Source organism: Grammomys surdaster, unplaced genomic scaffold, assembly GCF_004785775.1.
Source record: "Grammomys surdaster isolate TR1022 unplaced genomic scaffold, NIH_TR_1.0 126071, whole genome shotgun sequence".
Lineage (NCBI taxonomy): Eukaryota > Metazoa > Chordata > Mammalia > Rodentia > Muridae > Grammomys > Grammomys surdaster.
The window spans coordinates 1,022,212-1,043,831 of NW_021620880.1; the positions used below are offsets into that span (position 1 = coordinate 1,022,212).

The following is a 21,620-nucleotide window of genomic DNA, read 5'->3' on the forward strand; positions in this document are numbered from 1 at the left end:
ACACACACACACACACACACACACACACACACACACACACACACACATTATTTTAAGGGTCTATTCCCTCAAACACATGGTCATAGCTATAAAAAAAAAACACAAAGACTGCTTTATTTTCTCGTCACCCACTTCTCCACTGTTAGAGCAGCACTAATTGTTGGTTTGCAGTGCTGAACCATACTGAGTACCTTGCACAGGCTACTTGAGCTGTTGCTGAGCTATACTCCCACCCGTGGATTTAAGAGGTACTTACTGTGCTGCCCCTTCCCTGAGAAGATTGTCATTATTAAGCAATAGCCGGACATCTGAGGAGGAAAGCATTGAAATATTGAGTACAGAACAAATTCAAGAAACTTTAGCCCATTTCTAGAATACATTTTTAAAATTCAGGGCTTGCAAGATGAATCTTCAGTTATATTCTGTGTGTGGAAACTCTAAACATGGTGCTGAGTAATGGCCACTAAGGTCCACAGGTCCCTACAGAATTGTCTGCTATAATAACCCAACAAAAGTTCTCACCGAAGTTATTCATCTCCTCTTCCTGCTCCCCTTTCACTCCTTCTTGACAGGGTCTCAAACTCAGGTTGCGTTGAAACTCCCTTTGTGTAGCAGCTACAAATGACCTTGATCACCATGCCCAGCTTATGCCACGGTAGGGACTACATCTAGGAGTTCTTGCATGCTAAGTAGACCTTCAACCAACTGAGCTACATTAGGACATTTTTCTTAATTTGTTTGAGACAAGAGTCTCTGAGCTGGCTTCAAAGTTACTTTGTAGCTAAGGCTAGGATAACTCTTTTATTTTTCTTTCTTTCTTTTTTTTCCAGTTTCTCTTTTTCTTGGCTGTCCTGGAACTCGCTGTCTAGCCTAGGCTATGATCAAAGGCACAGAGATCCATCCACCTGCTTCTGCCTCCCGAGTGCTGGGATTAAAGTCATGTGCCACCATGCCAAGCAGGACTTTGAGCTTTGATCCTTCTGCTTCCACCTTCCAAATGCTGGGATTATAGGTGTACACCACCATACCTGGCACAGATAAAGCACCTGAAAACCAAGATCTCTTTTGTTAGTTTTGAGATCAGGTCTCACTATGTAGTCTAGGTTTCCCTGAATTTGTAATCCTCCTGTATCAGCACCCCAAGTGCTGGGATTGCAAGCATATATCACTACATTTACTTAATATTGAGGGGATGATAAAGGTCAGTCTGTAAATTTATTTAATAATTTTTTCTGATATTTGTTTTTTAAACAAAGGTTCATTCTACACCACACGAGGCTGGCCTGAATGAGAGTAACTCTCCTGCTTCAGCCTCCGGGGCACTGAGATTACAGGCATGGGCCACCATTTCTGGGTGAATTTGAATTTGTTTGTTTTGTTTTCTGAGACAGGGTTTCTCTATATAGCCCTGGCTGTCCTGAACTCTGTAAACCAGGCTGGCCTCTAATTCTGAGATCTGCCTGCCTCTGCCTTCCAAGCACTTGTATTGAAGGCGTCTGCCATCTGAAGTTAATAAAGTCCAGATGCAATCTGAAGCTCAGTCACACACGTCCTGGGAAATGTCCTGCGTATAGGACTTGAGGAAAGGCAGTGGAAATCAAAGCTTTTACCTTTCATGATAGAACTAAAAGGTACAGGAAGAATAAAAAAAAGTAATAAATTTCAAAAGTCAATTTATTGTCATTCCTTTAAAATATGAAGCTATGATAAATCTCTATTCATTTATTTTTAGTTTTGAGACAGCCTTTAGTCCAGGTTGTACTGGAGCTTGCAGCAGTCTTCTTTCTTCTGTACCCCCAGGGCTGGAACTATAGACGTGAGCCATATGACATCTACCTGAAATCTTTCCTTATTTGAGAGCGATATCCTAATTGATGGGTTAGGCAAAGCTAAGTATTTGGCTTAAACCTAGAATTGAATCTTAACTTTTACATTCAGCAGCTGAGTTGCTTTAAACAAATTATTTCAATGTCTCTGAGTGTTGATTTCTTTAGCAAAGGTTATAACAGAGTAAGCACTCACAGCGAGGTATGTTGGTGTATGTCCATGTTCTAGCACTCAAGAGTCACTGAAGTCTAGCCCGAGCCACAAAAGACCAAAATTTAAAAAGAGAAAGGGCTGGCGAGCTAACTTGGAGCTTGCTGCTAGGCTTTGGGACCTGAGTTCAGTTCTCAGGAGTTATGTGGTAGAAGAAAGAACCGATTCTCACAAGTTGTCCCCCTCCCCCAAATAAATAAATGAAATGAAAATTTAACAAGAAAAAAGGGAGAAAGCTAAATAGTGACAGTGATTAAGGAGTAGTCACAACAGTTCAATATTAATCTTTACTCACCATTGAATACTTCATTAAATTCCCCTGGGGGTGCATGGGTGATAAATTTAGCGGCTATGCGTACCTAAATCAAAATAAAATTTATAGTAAATGCGTTGTGAAGAGAAACATACAGCTGTTCATAGCCAGGCATCATCTAATCCTAGCACTTAAAAGACACAAGTAGATCTTTAGTTTAAGGGCAAACTGGGCATATAACAAGACTATCTACCTCCCACCCCACAAAAAGAAGGCCAACAAGACAAATAATTTTTTAAAAATTTTTGAAAATTTATTTTATGCACATGTGTACACTGTCACTGCCTTCAGACACACCAGAAAAGGGCATCAGATCCCATTACAGATGGCTGTGAGCTACCATGTGGTTGCTGGGAATCAAACTCAGGACCTCTGGAAGAGCTGTCAGAGCTCTCAACCCCTGAGCCATTTCTCCAGCCCCAAGACAAATAATTTAAAAAAGTAACATGTAAATGTAAATAAAAAACCATTAAAATTGTGTTTATCTTAATTTTTCCCCTTAAACATAAAACTTTTATTCTATGTGTATGTTTTAACTACATGTGTGTCTGTGCACCACACACATTCAGTGCCCAGAGGCCAGAATAGGATGTCGTATCTCCCAGAAGTGGAGTTATTTATACAGCTGTGAGCTAGCATGTGGGTGCTGGGAATCAAATCCCAGTCCTCTATAGACAAGCAGCCAGTGCTCATAACAGCTACCTTACTAACACCATTGTTTGTTTGAAAGACTGTGTGTGTGTGTGTGTGTGTGTGTGTGCTGGTATTGTGTTGGTATCCAGAGACCCAAAGCAGGCATTTGATCCTTGGAGCTGGAGTTACAGCCAACTGTAAGTCACACATAACCAGTAATCCATCTCTGAACCACTAAAAGAACAGAAAAGACTCTTCCCTGCTGAGCCATCTCTACAGCCTTTTTTTTTTTTCAACATGATCTCACATAGCTCAGGCTAGCTCAAACTTACTATATTACCATCCCCTCTACAAGAATTATAGGTGTGCACAGCCAGTTTTACGTCATGGTGCTGGCATATAACTCAAGGCTTTCTGCACACTAGGCAAACACTCTACCAACTGAGCTACATTTCTTGCCTACAATATCTCTTGAAATAAAAAAAAAAAAATTTCAACTTTACTGTTTAGAAGCCGTTATATCTTTTCCACAACACTTTAAAGTTAGTTTTTTAATCAAATATGTGTGCTACCAGTCATTATTAATAAAAATAACATTTACTTTTAAATGTGTGTATTTTATGGACAACATGTGTGCAGGAGGCTGTCGGTCTTCGTTCTGCCCAACTCAGGGCATGGCCGCTCAGGAGTTTGATTGCAATCCACAGGCCAGGGAAGGGGTGAAGGGGGTGGTGTGTGTGTGTGTATTCCAAATTTCTGGACATCTAGGTGTTGCTGAGTCACAAGGAGTTGGGAGTGAGGTCGGGTGTGTCGGCTGGGGATAGTGTCTAACCTAGGGCTGGGGGAAAGGGGAGCTCTAGCTTAGGTCAGTGGTGATTGTCCTTAGCTTGGCTGTGGTTGCGGCTGGAAGCACAGAAAGGCCTTCTGTAGACCCCTATGCTCCCCACGGTGATTCTTTATGAATGAAAAACTATTGACTGGTCATCATGGAAAATGGAGGCATACTGTACAGTACCAACTTCTCGGGGTGGACCTACGAATAAGTATCTGTTGCAGAAAGGAATATCTGGGGAAGGGAAGCTTATTGGCTAAACCCTCAGGGCACCTAGGTACCTCATTAGCATGGAGAACTCTGTTCTGGGTCTACGTGACCACAGGTCATGTTTCTTTATGTGGGGAGTGTGGCATGTGTTGCAGGCCAGGAATCTGGCACAGAGCGAGGTGTACCCGAGTCTCCCAGTCTCTGGTTCTTCTAAGTGCTCTACTTTACCAAGCTTCCTGGCATGGCTTACAGTCCCACAGGAGGCTAAGGAGTCCAGAAGAGGGCAACAGATCTCACAGGTGAGTCTCTTGAGTTTGAGGCCAGCCTGGTCTAAAGAGTGAGTTTCAGGACAGCCAGGGCTACAGTGTGAAAACCTAGTCTTAGAACCACTCCACTCCACAAAAAACAGCAAAGTCATATTATCCTCCCAAATTTTACTAGAAAAAAGATGATAAAACTCAACACCCAGTTTCTTAGAAACCATCAAATTAGTGGGTTTTGGAAGTGTCAGAGTAAGTTTTTAGAATTCTAAAGCAACCCACATAATGAAGAAAATCAAGCATTGTCACCAATTTTAAAGGCAGTACAAAGCTGACCCCTGCCACTTGTACTACTCAACTGTGCAGTAAAGGCACAGAGCACTATGGAGACACTTCTACTGCACATCATTGACAGCCTCGTTTTGTGTTCTACTCACAGTCATTCTCCAAGTGTTAGGATCTATCCTACACCTCATTTTTCCTTATATAGTTAACCTTTCATTTCATGGTTCCCACAGCTCCACTTTTTAGTTTGCTAAAATGTTCTTCAGCTGTGCCCAGTTTTCTGTTCAGATAATTATTTTGACTATTCTAAGTTTTCACTTTCCTGACTTTTAGTGATTTCCTTTTACATATATACAATTGTCTCTATGAAGACAGACACTAGTTATTCCTGTTTGGTGCTCCTTTCAGCATTTCTGTAAATTTTATCTATAGTCTGTCTCTAGTTCTTTCAAGGGTAAGTTTAGGTAGGCTTGCTGCTTCTCATCAGGTTATAAACACCCCCCCCCCCCCCAAGATTTCTCTACACAGCCTGGCTGTCCTGAATTCACTATATAGATCAAGCTGGTCTCAAACTCACAAAGATCCACCTGCCTCTGCATCTCAGTGATGGTATGTGCCACCATGTCCTACATGAATACCTTATCTTCTGTGTAAGCCTAAGGGCAGCAGGCTACCTGTAGTGCTGCAGGCCTCTTTTGTGGAGGTGTGGTAGGGTGAAGGAGAAGAGCAGTCTGGCCTCAAACTCAGTATGTAGCTCAGACTGGCCTTGAACTCCTGCTTCAGCAACATAAGTTCTGGGATTACAGGTATGAGACACTATGTAACACTATTCTTAGTGTTCATTTTCACTGCTATATTCTGAGAATAAATTTTGATTTAGCTTATAGCTCAGTCTAAATGGAGGAAAGCTAGACAGTAACCCCTCAATTAATAAGCTCTAAGACTGTTCTGGGTCCTTCCTTCCTTATTCCTGAAATTCCTCTAGCTGCTCTTCTATTTGGCATTTGACAATATCTACAGATAGATCCCTGACAGTTACAGAATGATGGAGATGATGATAATGAGTAGGCCTTGATGGCTAGTTTCTATCAACCTGACATGGGCTAGAGTCATCACCTAGGAAAGAACACCAACTGAGAAAATGTCTCCAGAAGACCCTGAACTGCAGCAAAGCTTGTAGGACTTTAAAAAAAAAAAAACCCTCATGATTGATGAGGGAGGGCCCAGCCCATGGTAGGTGGTAACATCCCTGGGCTGGTGATTCTGGTTCTGCAAAAAAGCTGGAGGAGCAAACCAGTGAACAACACTCTTCCATGGCCTCTGTCTGCACCAGTTCTTGTCTCCAGGCTTTTGCCCTGACTTCTCTTCAGTAACTGTGATGTGAAAGTATAAGCAAAATAAACTTTTTCCTTCCCAACTTGCTTTTGGTTATGGTGTTTCATAATCCCTAACTTCAAAGAATTTCTCAGGATAGGTCTAGCATACTATGGAAGAAAAACAACAAAAGCCCCCTAATATTTAATGTGCCACTCATGTTAAAGTCACAGAGATAGAAAAAAGACAATTATTTAACAGGTAAGACAGCTCCTATTTCCAGATTAGCACACTTCATACAATTTTAAGTTCTTTATGGTCACATCAAAGCTAAACCATTTTGTGTGTATGTATGTACAGGTACATACTTGTCATGGAAGGTATGTGGAGGGAGGTCAGAGGAAAACCCTCCAAAGTTGGTTTTTTCCCACCACCTTGTGGGATCCAGGAAAGAACTCAAGTTGTCAGGCCTGTATACAACTACCTCTACTGATTGGCTCATCTCTCAGGCCTTCAAGCCATTCTTACACAAAAACCAACCAACCAACCAACCAACCAACCAAAAAACAAAAAAGTCTCATAAGCCTTTTGAAACTAAGCTGGAAGCTGAGGGTACTACTACACTACTCACACCTGACAGGAGCCAGAAAGATGGCTCAGTGGGTAGAGGCACTTGATGCCAAGCCTAATGACCTGAATTCAATCCCCGAATTCAGAATGTACATGGTGGAAGCTGAGAACCACTACCTCAAATGTCTGCTATCCTCTGTGTGTGCAAGTACTCATATAAATCCACTCTAAACAAGTAAATAAAATGTTTTAAAAATTAAATCACCATCAGGAGAACTTGAAATAAAAAAAGACAAAACAAACAAGCCAATAGTCTAAATGTAGCTTTGATGTAGTCGCACTCAATCCTATAATCCCAGCATGTGGGAGGATGAGACAGGAGGATCACCTCAAGTTCAAAGACAGTCTGGGTGACATAGACACATCTAAGCCAGCCAGAGTTACTATATAAAAGAACCTAAAAGACTGAATGTTGAAATATGATTTTCTAATGTGTATCTTCCTTAGCATATAAAGCAACAGTTGATGAACACAAAATATTAAGTTCTCATTGACTGCTGGTATAAATAAATCAAGAAATTAGTACATCTTTTTGAACAATAAAATCTGTTTTCTTTTTTGGTTTTTCTATGCAGTACTGATTCTTCTAGATTACATTACCATCAAGAATATTGACAGCCTTTGAAGTATTAAATTGATTTTTCACTTTTTGAATGCAATGCCATAAAACTAGCTCAAAGTAGTAAGAATTTATACACCCAGTCTAAATTAAATACCAAAATCTGATTAATGACATATCAGGCTCCTCTTCCTCAACTCTATTTTCTACTACTTAGCTTTTGAACCTGTCTCAGAACTACTTGCAGCCTCCCCCACCCCACCCAAATAAGCTACTAGAACAGTGGTTCTCAACCTGTGGGTTGTAATCCATGTGGTGTCAAATAACCTTTTCACAGGGGTCACCTAAGACCCAGATATTTGCATTATGATTCTTTTTTCTTTTATTTTTATTTATTTTTTAAAATCAAATCATAATTTTTACTTATTCACACAGGTGTTATAAACACAAAAAGGCAGGATGTCATGGGGAGGCGGATGACACTGGAGCGTGGGTGTTCAGGAGGAGTACAGATATTTTTCTGAACATGGTATCGACTGGGTGAAGGTTCAGGGGACAGGTCACTATGACTCTGCCTATGACTCAATTGTCCTTATCTAAGTTGGTAATATCTGCCAAGGCTACCTATTTACAAGGTCTACGACTACTCAGGCTGGTAAATTGTCACAAAAACTGCCTGTTTACAATAGCTTATAGCCCTCTGCTTCAATGTTTTTCCACAGAGACCTAAGACTTGGTGTTAGTATACATGTATGACAGGCCTATTGCTGATTTTTAGGCCTATGGCTGATTTTAGGCCTTCAGTGTGTAAGCAGGGCTGCCCCTGACATCTCCTCCCTTCTCTAAGTATAGAAGGGCTGTGGCGATTCTAATCTTGTGAAGGTGGGGATAGAGGCCTGACCTCCAGTAATGGAAGGGAACTTTGTAATGGCTCCAGTCCCCCATTGTTGTCCAGTGAGGCATGAGGGCCATACCCATCTCGATGTGTTTTTCATAGAGAAGGGATACTTTTGACATCAACCCCTATGCAGTCAGGCTTGTCCTCAGGGAACCCAGAGAGATATTTTTAACTATTATTTATATTCCCTTGCAGTGCTTAGCCTCGTGGCCTAAGCAAGAATTCAGATTGTTAGTCAGAGGGAGTCCTGGGTGGCCCCTCTCTGCTTGGTCTAGGGGCAGAAGTCCCCTCTTTTAGGTTGGGTGGAGATGGGTTTTGGAAACACCCTGTATAAAGTAACAACCTCATCTTGAGTCTCATGGTCCTCCATAGCTAACTTATGATAATGTATCTGAGTAGGTTTTGCTACCAAATTATTTATCTGTCGTTTCACAGAGTTAGTCAGTCTATTTAAGGCCCAGGGATCAGCATTATGATTCTTAACAGTAGCAAAATTAGTTATGAAGTAGCAGGGGAAATAATTTTACGGTGGGGGCAGGGAGGGTCATCATAACATGAGGAACTGTATTAAAGATCACAGCATTAGGAAGGTTGAGAACCACTGTACTAAAGGGTACACAGTCATTAAATTCTGTTTTCACTCAATGGTAAGTACTTGCATAGCATGCATAAATCCCCAGCACTGCCATCAAAAGTTCTCTTTTAATGCTATTTAATACAGTATGTTCTTCCACTTTACATAAACTATTGCTGTTATACACTCTCTACCCACTCATTTCTAGCTCATTTACCTACTTTTTTTCCTTCAAGGAACTTGTCATCGCTAAACATAACTGTTTATTTGCCCAATTCCTCCAAAAGAATGGACATAGCATAGAACAGGGCTAGCAAACAGCTACTACTGCAGGAGACAGCGCTTCAGGGTTGGTTATACACATGTTTTCTGTCTCACAAAATGAACATTCCTGACTGTGATCAAAAGCCTTCTTTGTATGCTAAAATTTGTATTTCATGAAATCTTTACATCAAAAGATATTACTCTTCCGCTTTGTTTCAGGCTTTGTAAAAACAAATAGCAGGCTGGACTTGCCTCATGGGGTCACAGTATACAAACTTCTGAAACAGAAGTGTAAGAACTTGTCATGTTTGCTCACTGCTATACACCTAAAACTAAGACCTGGCAAATACCTTCTACTAAAGCAAACAAGTGAATACTATTTTCCTGTTTACACAACCTTCCTTAAAGCTTCTCTTTTGTGTTTTATTAAAGTAAGCAGGAAAGAGAGCATGATCTGAGACTGTGCCTAGTTTACAGGGTGGAGCTGAAACTAGAATCTAGGCATTAATTATAGTGTATATCAAAAGAGCAAAATTTCAGAGTATTTAGTGTGTCACAGATTTGGCTTTGCCCTTTTAGTTCTTTATGTTGTGTGTGTGAAAGAGAGAGGGAGAGAATGATGTCTGGCTAAAATTTGTGTTGGGGCATGATTTTGTTTTGTTGAGACAGGTTTTGCTCTGTAGCACAGGATGGCTGAACTTGTGGCAATCTTCTGGACTTAGTATCTAGTCTGGGATAATAGGTGATATTACACATCATGTCTAGCTCCACATTTTTTTTTTCTAGTTAGAACTGACTCAACCTTTGCTCTTGAAATCTGTAGCTTTAAAAAAATGGGAAGAATATGATAAATACTAGATTTAAAAGTCAAAATATTATCACCTTGTTTTAAAACTGGGGTGGTGCCCCTAACAGGATAGGAACTCCACAGGAAGACCAACAGACTCAACTAACCTGGACCCTTGGAGCTCTCAGAGAGTGAAACCACCAACCAAAGAAAATACATGGGCTAGATCTAGGCTTCCACACACATATGCAGCAGATGTGCAGCTTAGTCTTCATGCAGGTCCTGAACAACTGGAACAGGGACTATCCCAAAAGCTGTAACCTGTAATATGGGGTATGTTCTTATAGCTGGCCTGCCTTGTCTGGCCTCAGTTGGAGAGGAAACACCTAATTCCACAGAGACTTGAAGTGCCAAGGAGGGGAGATATCCAGAGGGCCCCCACCTGCTCAGAGGAGGAAAGGAGGGATGGAGGAAAGGATTGTGGGAAGGAATGACCAGGAAGGGAGCAGTGAGCAGAATATAAAGTGAATAAGTAAAAAAGTAAACAACAACAACAACAAATGTGGGGTGGTGAGATGGCTCAGTGATAGGGATTGTTACTGCTCAGCCTAATAATGATCCAAGTTCAATCCCCAGAACACACATAGTGGGAGAACGGATTCCCACAAGTTGTTTTTTATTAAACTTCATCTTCATTTTGACATACTTTAAAAAGTATTATCACTGCCTACTGAGTACTGGGCTTCCCATTTATTTATTTTTATGTGTATGTACGTGTACCATATGCATGCAGGAGCCCACAGAGGCCAGAAGAGGACAATGGATAGCCAGGAACTGGAGTTACAGGAGGTTGTACGATGCCTGATAAGGGTTCTGGGAACCAAACTGGGGTTCTCTGCAGTGAGTATGAAGTTACTTATCCATTCCCATTCCTTGAACCATTTAAAAAATTTGAATCCTAAAACAGTGATCAACATTCCATCTGCAGAACCAGACTTTTTTTTTTGTTTTTTTCGAGACAGGGTTTCTCTGTGTAGCCCTGGCTGTCCTGGAACTCACTCTATAGATCAGGCTGGCCTTGAACTCAGAAATCCACCTGCCTCTGCCTCCCAAGTGCTGGGATTAAAGGCGTGAGCCACCACCGCCCGGCTTTTTTTCTTTGTTTTTTTTTTTTTTTCAGACTTTTAAGTGATATAAAATTCTAGATGAATGAGAACTGTCACTAGGTAATATACACATCCCACTTACCAGCAAATGCTGTCAGTCTACAATGCCCAAATTTCTGCTTCCTAATCTGCTTGGTGTTTATTAAATCCTGATCTCACTTATGAGTTTCCTCTTTTGACCTTGACTTACACTGCCCTTGAATTCTGTGCCTATCTCTTCATCTCTACCTGTCCGAATCTTTCCATCTTTAAGACTGGGCCCTTCTGTTATTTCTAAGAGCATTCCCTAGTACAAGAATAATCCCTTGTCCTACCACATTTTGCTTGAACATTTATCACAGTACCTAAAATGTAACTGCTATTGACTATACCCTCCTGTGCCAGAAAATCAAGTTTTGCTTTGGAAAACTTGAAATTTGTTTCCCTTTTCCATAATATAGTCTAACAAATTAAATAGAGTAGAGCCGGTAGTAAATAAATGTTCTATAAAATTTCTTTTGGCCGGGCAGTGGTGATGCACGCCTTTAATCCCAGCACTTGGGAGGCAGAGGCAGGCGGATTTCTGAGTTTGAGAATTCAAGGCCAGCCTGGTCTACAGAGTGAGTTCCAGGACAGCCAGGGCTATACAGAGAAACACTGTCTCAGAAAAAACAAACAAACAAACAAACAAACAAACAAAAAACAAAACTCTTTTGAATAAAGTGATAGATACTTATCTTATTTTAAAATACTATGTTAAGGTAACATAACAAAACAGATAGTCTTTGGAATTGGATAGACTTGTTTTGAATTTCAGTCTCACTTTTTAAAAACCACCTTTCTCTGTCTGTCTGTCTGTCCGTCCATCTGTCTTCTCCTCTCCTTCTCTAATTTTGTTTCTTGAGATAAGAGGCTCATGAAACTTAGGTGGCCAGGACTTCTGTTTTTACCAAGTGCAGGGATTACAAGTGTGTACCATTTTGCCTGGCTTTAATTTTAATCTATTAAAATTTCTTGGAATTGTATCTTCCTCCTAAAGGAGGCTAGTATCTATTCCTTAGAATTGTTTTGGAGCTGGGATGTAGCTCAGTGGTAGAGTGCTTGCTTAGCTACCATGCACGTTAGGTTCAAATCCTCGGTATTCTTCTAATAGAAATGTTTTGAAGATTGAAGATTCCAAGACTATCAGAATATTTAAATAGTAGAAGCTCAATAAATACCAGTTATTGTTACCATAACTGGTTACAAAAAAGTAACTGATAATTTAAATTATTAAGCTGAATAAACTGTTCAAATTACCAAGAAATTACTTCCTCTGATCTTTTTTGTTTGTTTGTTTGTTTTTGTTTTTTTCGAGACAGGGTTTCTCTGTGTAGCCCTGGCTGTCCTGGAACTCACTCTGTAGACCAGGCTGGCCTTGAATTCTCAAACTCAGAAATCCGCCTGCCTCTGCCTCCCAAGTGCTGGGATTAAAGGCGTGCGCCACCACCGCCCGGCTGACAAAGTCTTACCATATAGCTGGCCTACAACTCACTCAGTATGCTACCAGGCCATCTTCAAGTAAAGATCTACCTGCCTCTGCCCTCTCAGTGCCAGGATTAAATACCCAGACTTTGTTGTTGTTTCGGCTGCTGTTCTTGTTCTTCTCTCTTTCTTCTTGCCTTCCTTCCTCCCCCTCTTCCTCTGGTCTTTCTATCTATCCATCCATCTATCCCTCTACACAAGGCCTAAGTATGTTCCCAAGGCTAGCCTTAAAGTCACTATGTGGCTTTGAACTTGAGGTAATCTTGCTTCAGTCTCCTAAATTCTGAGATTATTGTCATGGGCATTTTCTTTAAAAAAAAAAAAACAAAAGATACTTGCCTCAATGGTTTGAATTTAAAATTTTTTTCTTTAATGTTTGGTTTAAGTATGAGTGTGTGTATGTGCATGAGTGTACACTAGGCACTCCTGTGGAGGTCAGAGGATCTTAGGAGTTCGGTTCTCTTCTGCCACCTCCCAAGGTTCAGAGGACCTGGAAAAGATCTAGGCCAAGATGAAAAGAGGACAGAGAAATTTGATAATGAGGTTCTGCAGCTTAATGTGTGTTGTATATTTTACTTTAGCAAATTTTTCAACATTAAGGGCATATACAGACAGCTGGAATTGGTAATTTTTTTTTAAAGTATAAGTGCTACTTTAAAACAAAATAATTTGTTTGCCTTCCCTACTTATTTATCTCTAACAGCTTGGAATTTACATCTAGAAAACATATTGTCCTAGACAGTTTATTGGTGATTTACCAGATGCTTCAAAATCAGATGTAAAAGCTACAAACAAAAAAACCTACCAGGCAGCCCTGACAACCTGAGCTCAGCAAGAAGCAGCCCACTTTTGCTATGTAACAAGTGCTACATTCTACTGCCTTGTTGCATACAAGTTTGACCTACCTTCAGCAAAAATTGCCTAGCCTTTGATGTCTCCTAATTACTTTCCATTTACTAATAGCCAATCTCTACCCACTGGCTATAAATCCTAGCTGTCCTTACTGTATTAGAAATAGAGAATAATCTTTCCTTTGTGGCCACAATCTTGCATAGTTTATCATTTTAACATGTACCAAATAATTTTTCCTTAATAGGAGTCACCATTGTACGTTATACCAATTCATACCATACTGTCTAAAAATGACATATTTAAGCATAAAGTTTACTATAAGAAAGAAAGAAAAAAAAAAACTGGGCTTAGTGGCACTTGCCTTTAATTCTAGCACTCAAGAGGCACAGGCTAGGGGATCTCTTTGAGTTTGAGACCAGCTTGGTATACATAGTCAGCTCCAGGGCAGCCAGGACTTGTCTCAAACAAAACATAACAGCTGTCTATTTTAGAGCTATTGTTCCCAACCATTTTTGAAAGCACTGAGTTAGAAGAAGATCATCTTCATCCTGGGCTATAAAACATCCAGAATTTTGATAAGATTTCTAAGCATGTATCTTAATTGTTCATTTAAGGTGAATGCTATGCCTTTTTTTTAGTAAAAAAAATTTAGAATGTTAGGTCAACCTCAGTGGAGATTAAGAAAAGTCATGTCTTACCATAAATGCAACAATTATGTAGAGAAGAATGGAAAGGACCTTAGTAGTTTAATTACTAGATCTACCTGGATATTTAAAGAACTGAAGGAGAAGAGAAAGACAGGAAAATTGTTGGGACATGTTAGTAAAACCCTCATACACATAAAACAAAAATAAATAAATTTCATAAAACATTTTAAATATTAAGAATGCTAAAGAGAGAAAGAGAAAAGGTCTGACCTAGGCATAATTTTTTGAGGAACATAACTAGGTTAATTAGAGCAAATCACAGCAACACCCTGAGATTCCAGTGTCCGAGGGATAGAGTTGAAACTCAGAGGGGTAGGGTTAGCAGTAAGAGCTTGTGCTGGATGGTCACAGAACAGTGGGAAGCAGTATTTGCCTTTAGGATCTGGTGCATATTTTTATGACATTCTAAGGTAAATATACACCCTTCTCTCTTTAAATCAAGTTTACTTTTTCTTTGAAGTTACTGGGAATCAAACTGTTTGCTGTGACATCTTTCCCACTCAATTGCTTGGATTTAGTTTCTTTATTTGTGAGTATAATTTCTATGCACATTGATTGAGGATTTTTTTGTTTTTGTTTTTGTTTTTCTAGACAGGGTTTCTCCATATAGCCCTGGCTGTCCTGGAACTCACTCTGTAGACCAGGCTGGCCTCGAACTCAGAAATCCGCCTGCCTCTGCTTCCCAAGTGCTGGGATTAAAGGTGTGCGCCACCACTGCCTGGCTAAGGATTGTTTTAACTATCCAATGAGATAACATAAAATATACTTAGGCACAGTACATAAGTTTATCTCTTAAGCAAATGGCCAAGTATTATCAAATTTTGAGTTATAAGTCTTCTTTTACAAGTTCTAACCTCTGTGTTAAGTAATCTGTTCATTCACTCAATACAAGGAAGGCAAACAAAAACAATTCATTAGATCCCAGGCACTGAGGTGGCATTAAAGATGAGGTTAAACAAACAAACAAACAAACAAACAAACAAACAAACATGTAGGATGGACATGGTGGTGCAAGCCTTTAATTTCAGAGCTCGGGCGGCAGATGGAGCTCTCAGTTCAAGGTCGAGGCCAGTCTCATTTACAGAGTGAATTCCAGGGTAGCCACAACTATACAAAGAAACCCCATCTTGAAAAACAAAAACAAACAAACAAACAAAAAAACGAAAAGAAAAAAAAGAAAAAAGTATGAATAGAAACATTTCATTTGTTTTAAACATTGAAATCACCAGGGGGACTTAAATGGCCAGATGCTTGGGTTTTACCTGCAGAGATTTTGATGGGACAGCTCTCTTAATAGGCAAAAATATAAGATTTAGTTGGGGCTGGTTTTTACAAAACTTCCTCAGCACTCTGACATGTTGCTAAAGTTGACTATCACTAACTTCAGCTAATATGGACTGTAGATTATCACGGTGGATACAAATAATACAAGATAAACCACATTAAGTACCTCAGTTTTCCAGTCTTTTATATATTTTACCAAAGCTAGCAAAGACATTAACATGAATATCCCTTAATAAGGGATATTTTAAAATAACTACTTACTATTTTTAAAGATCCATTTTTTCTAAATTTTGTGTAAATGTATGTGGTTATGTCCTCATGAGTGTTTGTGTCTATACAGTCTAGAACCAGTGGATATCCTGTAGTTAGAACTATAGGTAGTTGTGAGCCACTGAATGGGTGCTGGAAACCAAAGGGTCCTCTGCAATAGCATATGCTCTTAACTGCTGAGTCATTTCTACAGCGCTAAAAATGTTTAAATTAGCTATAAATAAAAACTGCCAAATCAAAGTATAGAGAATAAAAGACATAGATCTTAAGAGGCAGGAAACAGACTCTTTAAAGCTAGACTCCGAAAAATGCTTCAGAATCTTTTGGTGGAAATTACAAGTGAAAGAATGGTGGAGGGTGTTCTAGAACATGTGTTGGTACATTCCTACAGTCAGGAGAGAGGAGAGAATATGAGTCTGAGCCCGTGCAGGATACATAATGATCTTGTCTTCAAAAAATAAAAAAGGGTATGATGACTGCAGAAGGAACTACAATGTACAAAGTTTTGAGACATAAGGGCCTCCTTGGAGCCCTGTAAAAGTAATGTGATAACAAATTAGCTTATCTAAGTGGGAAAAAAAGTCCATGTATTGCTATTATCCAAAAACTTTACCTGATCTTCGTAATGTACTTTATTGTATACCTGTTATGGAAGAAGATATCATTAAAATTTTTGGATCACATAGATAACTTGCCTGGTTCTAACTTAAGATTCAATAAGTTTGTCAGGCGTTGGTGGCGCACGCCTGTAATCCCAGCACTTGGGAGGCAGAGGCAGGCTGGTCTACAGAGTGAGTTCCAGGACAGCCAGGGCTACACAGAGAAACCCTGTCTCGAAAAACCAAAAAAAAAAAAAAAAAAATTCAGTAAGTTTAAACTACTGAGAGGCCAGATTTAATCCAGCTAGCTACTTAGGAGACAGGCAGAAAGATCACAGTTCAAAGTCCCCCTAAGCAATTCTTTGTTTTGCATTAGTAACATTTTAAATGCTCAATGATGTCTCGAAATAAAAAGTAAAAAATGAGAGCTGGAAAGATGGCTCAGAAGATAAGAATACTTCCCAGAACCCACATGGTGGCTCATAATAGTCTGTAAACCTCCAGTTTTAGGAGATCCCTCCCCCCCCCTTTTTTTTTGTTTTTCGAGACAGGGTTTCTCTGTGTAGCCCTGGCTGTCCTTGAATTCTCAAACTCAGAAATCCGCCTGTCTCTCTGCCTCCCAAGTGCTGGGATTAAAGGCGTGCGCCACCACCGCCCGGCCTCCCTCTCCCCCTTCTTACCCTTGCAGGTACTAGGCACACATGTGCAAATACATACATGCAAATAAGCCAAACAAAATAAAAATAATTTTTTTAAAGAATTATTTATTTTATGTATGAGTAGTACACTGTAGTTGTCCTCAGACACACCAGAAGAGGGTATCAGATCCCATCACAGGTGGTTGTGAGCTACCATGTGGTTGCTGGGAACTGAACTCAGAACCTCTGGAAGAGCAGTCAGTGTTCTTAACAACCACTGAGCCATCTCTCCAGCCCAAAAATAAAATTTTTAAAAAATGTTGCATATACAGGTCAGTGGTAGAGCACTTCCACACCATGGACATGGGCTTTGTTTTAAGACCTAATATTATACAGATAGATGGATTATACATATATACATACACACAGACACATACACACACACATAGACACACACACACACACACACACATATATATATTACATAATAAGCATAATAGTTTAAAATTATAACTTCTGATGTGCCTACAATAGTTGGGAAAAAAATCTAGCTTCTTTTGTATTCATCAGTATTATTTCATTTTATAACTAGTTTCTTCAATTTAATAAACATGAGTGCCTAAAGAAAATGAATTTAATATCCTGATGAATCAAACTACTTAGCATAACAGGTGAGAATTATGATTTGAATCATAGCAAGGTTCACTGTTTCTTCACTCTATAAGAATCATCAGAACACTTAATAAAAATGAATTCCTGACCACTGACCTCCAGAAATTCTGATTCCATAGATCTAGGACAGTAACTAGAATTTGCTTTTGAAAAGAATCACCAGGGGCAGTGGTGGCGCACACCTTTAACCCCAGCACTTGGGAGGCATAGACAGGCGGATTTCTGAGTTTGAGGCCAGCCTGGTCTACAGAGTGAGTTCCAGGACAGCCAGGGCTACACAGAGAAACCCTGTCTCGAAAAAACCAAACCAAACCAAACCAAACCAAACCAAACCAAACCAAACCAACAAAACAAAACAAAACAAAACAAAACAAAACAAAACAAAACAAAACAAAGGAACCGTTTTAAGCAGCTGTCACAGCACAAAGCCCTTTTTTTTTCCTCAAAAAGATTTATTTACTTTATATGTATGAGTATGTTGTTGTTGTGTGTGTGTGTGTGTGTGTGTGTGTGTGTGTGTGTACAGCAACACATGTGTGCCTGGTGTCCATAGCAGAAAGTTGTTAAGGGAGCCAGTCTTCTTGGTCTTGTCATGGGGATTTCTGTCATCTTTCAGCTTCTAAAGCCATGATTCTCAAAGTGTTTTTAGCACATTTTATGAAATAATTTTTGGTGGCATGCTTAAAGGAGGTCAAAAGGCCACAACCTTGATTTAACAAATTATGATGCTACCAGAGAACCTGGCTGTCTCACCAGCTATGCAGGTATCCTCTTTAGGGCTGTGCCACTCCATCAGCACAACTGCTCAGGATCTATCTACCACCTACATAGGAAGCCAAGGTCCTAAGTAGAACACACGATCTGAAAGCACAGTGTCAACACTATCCATTCTACTGATTACTAGTTCTGGACAGTTGTTTTATTTTTTTATAGCTTCATTTTACTCCAGAAATGTTTGAACAAGAATGCACATTTATAAAGAACTTAACAGGTTATCTGAGTGCAATATAATTCACAAGGCAAAGTCTGTCCATTTAAAATACCCACCACCTTTTTTTGATACAGCCTTCCTGCTGTTATGTTACACTATACCTTCCATAGTAACATCTGGTTCACTCAGAAAACTACTGTATCTCACAATGAGTTAAAATTTGCATGTGCAAGCAGTAGTAAAGATAAATTTTAGATACTGCTCAAAACTGAGTAATATAACTGTGAAGAATTTTTAGTAACCCAACTGGAAAGGAAGGCAAGGCTGGAGGCAGAAAGAACAATTAAACATGCTGTCAGTAAAGGGGGCTGGAGAGACATCTCAGCAGCTAAGAGTACATACTGCTCTTGCAGATCTAAGCTCACTTCCCAGCTCCCAGGGGGAGTTGGGCAGAGGCCCTCACAACTGACTGTAACTCCAACTCCATGGAATCAAGGTATCCAACTCCTTCAGGACTTTCAGGGAACCTACACTCATGTGTGTATACTTCCCCTGCTCCCCACATATACATACACACAATTTTAAAAATTAATGATGAAAGTAAATCTAAAATTGTTAAAGAGCTTGGAAGGGTGATGTATACCTTTAATCCTCGAATTCTGAAGGCAAGCAGAGGCAGGCAAATCTGTGAATGTGAAGCCAGCCTGGTCTACATAGCAAGTTCCCAGGACAGCCAGGGCTACATAATAGATAGAATCTGTCTCAAATAACGAAAATAAATAAGTAGTTCTCCTGAAGGGAGGTAGATTTCTGTAAGTTGAAAGACAGCCTGGGCTATAGAATATAAACAAAAGGGCAGGGGGGGATGGTTCAATGGGAAAGGGCATTTGCTGGCAAGCCTGATTCCTTAAGGGCAATCTCTGTAACTTGAACATTGGAAGGAAAAACCCAACATCCTGTACATTTTCTCCCTCTGATTTATGGGGCAACACACACACACACACACACACACACACTAAAAAGAAGTTAAAAAACAAATCACTAAAAAAAAAAATGAGTCGGGATATATAACTCAGTGGTGAAGTGCTTGCCAAACACAGACATACAATGAAAAATATGACTTTGGGCTAGGATAGGGAAGTTGGCTCAGATATTTTGGTCATAAGCCCTTAGAAACAGTGATCATGGGAGTGTTCACAGAATTTTGTTTATTGCCTTGCTTATTCTTTGACTATTTGTGTTTATCGTCTTGATTGTTCCTTGACTATTTGCATCTATTGTATTGCTAGTTTCTCAACCTAGAACTGACCTTAATACTAGCATGTAATTAAAATGGTATAAAAGCAAAAAAGGGGGGGGGGATGGGATAGGGGTTTCTAGGGAGGGGAAATAGGAAAAGGGGATGACATCTGAAATGTAAATAAATAAAATATCCAAGAAAAAAAATATTGGAGCAGCTAGAACAGATTAAGGTAGTTGGTATTCATGGCATCCTTGAGCGCATCATAAAAACAGTTGGTGTAAAAGTACTCCAATCACCATTCTCTGGCTTTCTACTTAATGGTGTCAAGTTGTATGCTGCCATTATCTCTACTACAAAATGATGAAATCAGGTAGTATGTGTGGGATAGGGAGGAGTAATTACCAGAATTTGGGCAATGTTGTTTATTTTTTCAATATCCAAAAATATGAACTCAATAAACTTTGAGTGAAATATAAGGTAGGGTGTGGTAGTGAATGCCAATAATCCCAAACATTTGGGAGGTAGAAGTGTGGTGGTTAGCTATTACCAAAACATGGGCATTTGAATAAAAATGGCTCCAATAGGCTCAAAAGGCACTATTATTAGGAGTATGTCTAGTTTTGTCACAGGTGTGTCACTAGTGGGTAGGCTTTGAGGTCTCAGAAGTGTCATTATCACTTCCTGTTGCCTTCAGATCAAAGATGTAAAACTCTCAGCTGCCTCTCCAGCAACAAGTCTGCCTGTTTGCCACCATGTTTCCTGCCATGACAATAATAGTGGACTAAGCCTCTGAACTGTAAGCCAGCCCCAGTTAAATGTTTTCTTTTCTTTTTTTTTTTTTAGATTTATTTATTTATTATATATGAATACACTGTAGCTGTCTTCAGACACACCAGAAGAGGGCATCAGATCTCATTACAGATGGTTGTGAGCCACCATGTGGTTGCTGGGATTTGAACTCAGGACCTCTGGAAGTGCAGTCAGTGCTCTTAACCACTGAGCCATCTCTCCAGCCCAAATGTTTTCTTTTATAAGAGTTGCTTTGGTCAAGGTGTCTCTTCATAGCAATAGAAAATCTAACTAGGGCTGGAGAGATGGTTCAGCAGTTAAGAGCATTGACTGCTCTTCCAGAGGTCTTGAGTTCAATTCCCAGCAACCACATGGTGGCTCACTACCATCTGTAATTGGATCCGAAGCCCTCTTTTGGCGTGTTTGAAGATAGTGATAGTGTACTCACAGATACAAAATAAATAAATCTAAAAAAAAAAAAGAAAGGAAGGAAGAAAGAAAAAAGAAAACAAGGCAAGAGGATCATCCTTTCTATAAATTTGGGCTCCAAGCCAGCCTGGCTACATGAGACCCCCATCTCCAAAAAACAAAAGCAAAAACAAAGGAAAAAGGGTCTCTTTGGGCTGGATATAATTTGGTAGTAGCATGCTTTCTTAGCATTCACAAGGCCTTGTGTTCAATTCCCAGTACTGAAAAATGGTATTTTGTGTTCTTCTGCAAGTAAGAGAATAATGAAGGGATGGGTAGAAACACATTCCAGAGAATGCTCTAATGAGGATAAAGCAGACAAGCTTAAGAAATAGCTTTGCAACCTTGAACTCCACTTGGCTTGGGCTACACAAGCATGTATGGTGTTTTGTTTGAAATAACATCTCACTAAGTAGCCCTTGCTGACCTTGAAATTGCTATGTAAACTGGTCTGACCTTGAACTTACAAAGATCTCCTTACCTCTGGCTTCAGAGTGCTGTGATTAAAGGTATTCACTACTACGCTCAGCCTACATACACTCCTTTAATATCTACAGACTTGGCAAACCTAAAACCCTTAACCGGAATGTGCTAAGCACATGTACTTCCTTTTCTTCTAACAGTCCACCTAGCAACCTTTTGGCCAACTAGGACTCCCACTCACTCTGAGTAAGTTTCTCTCCCCTTGGCAAATCATCAAAAACTCCCCTTTCAAGTAGGGAAGATAGGAAATTGATCTGATCTAACTAGTTTTGGGTGTGTTTCCAATAAAGTAAATGGTAATCTTTAGGTAAACTTTTGGGAAAATCTCCTATTTACCATCTTATGACTAAAAATAACTAGACCAAAGAAGACGAAGAAGAAGAAGAAGAAGAAGAAGAAGAAGAAGAAGAAGAAGAAGA

The 21,620-nt window shown here is 39.7% G+C and overlaps 1 protein-coding gene across 1 annotated transcript in view; it reads right to left on the reverse strand.

The window, feature by feature from the left end:
- Nucleotides 1-21,620, reverse strand: part of Capza1 (capping actin protein of muscle Z-line subunit alpha 1) — a 49,171-nt gene that overhangs the window by 21,237 nt on the left and 6,314 nt on the right. The window contains exons 2-3 of the mRNA XM_028755618.1: nt 2,333-2,396; nt 257-308 (exon numbers count right to left, since the gene is read on the reverse strand). Of these exons, the coding sequence (XP_028611451.1) occupies nt 257-308; nt 2,333-2,396 (116 nt within the window). The remainder of the gene's footprint in view (nt 1-256; nt 309-2,332; nt 2,397-21,620) is intronic.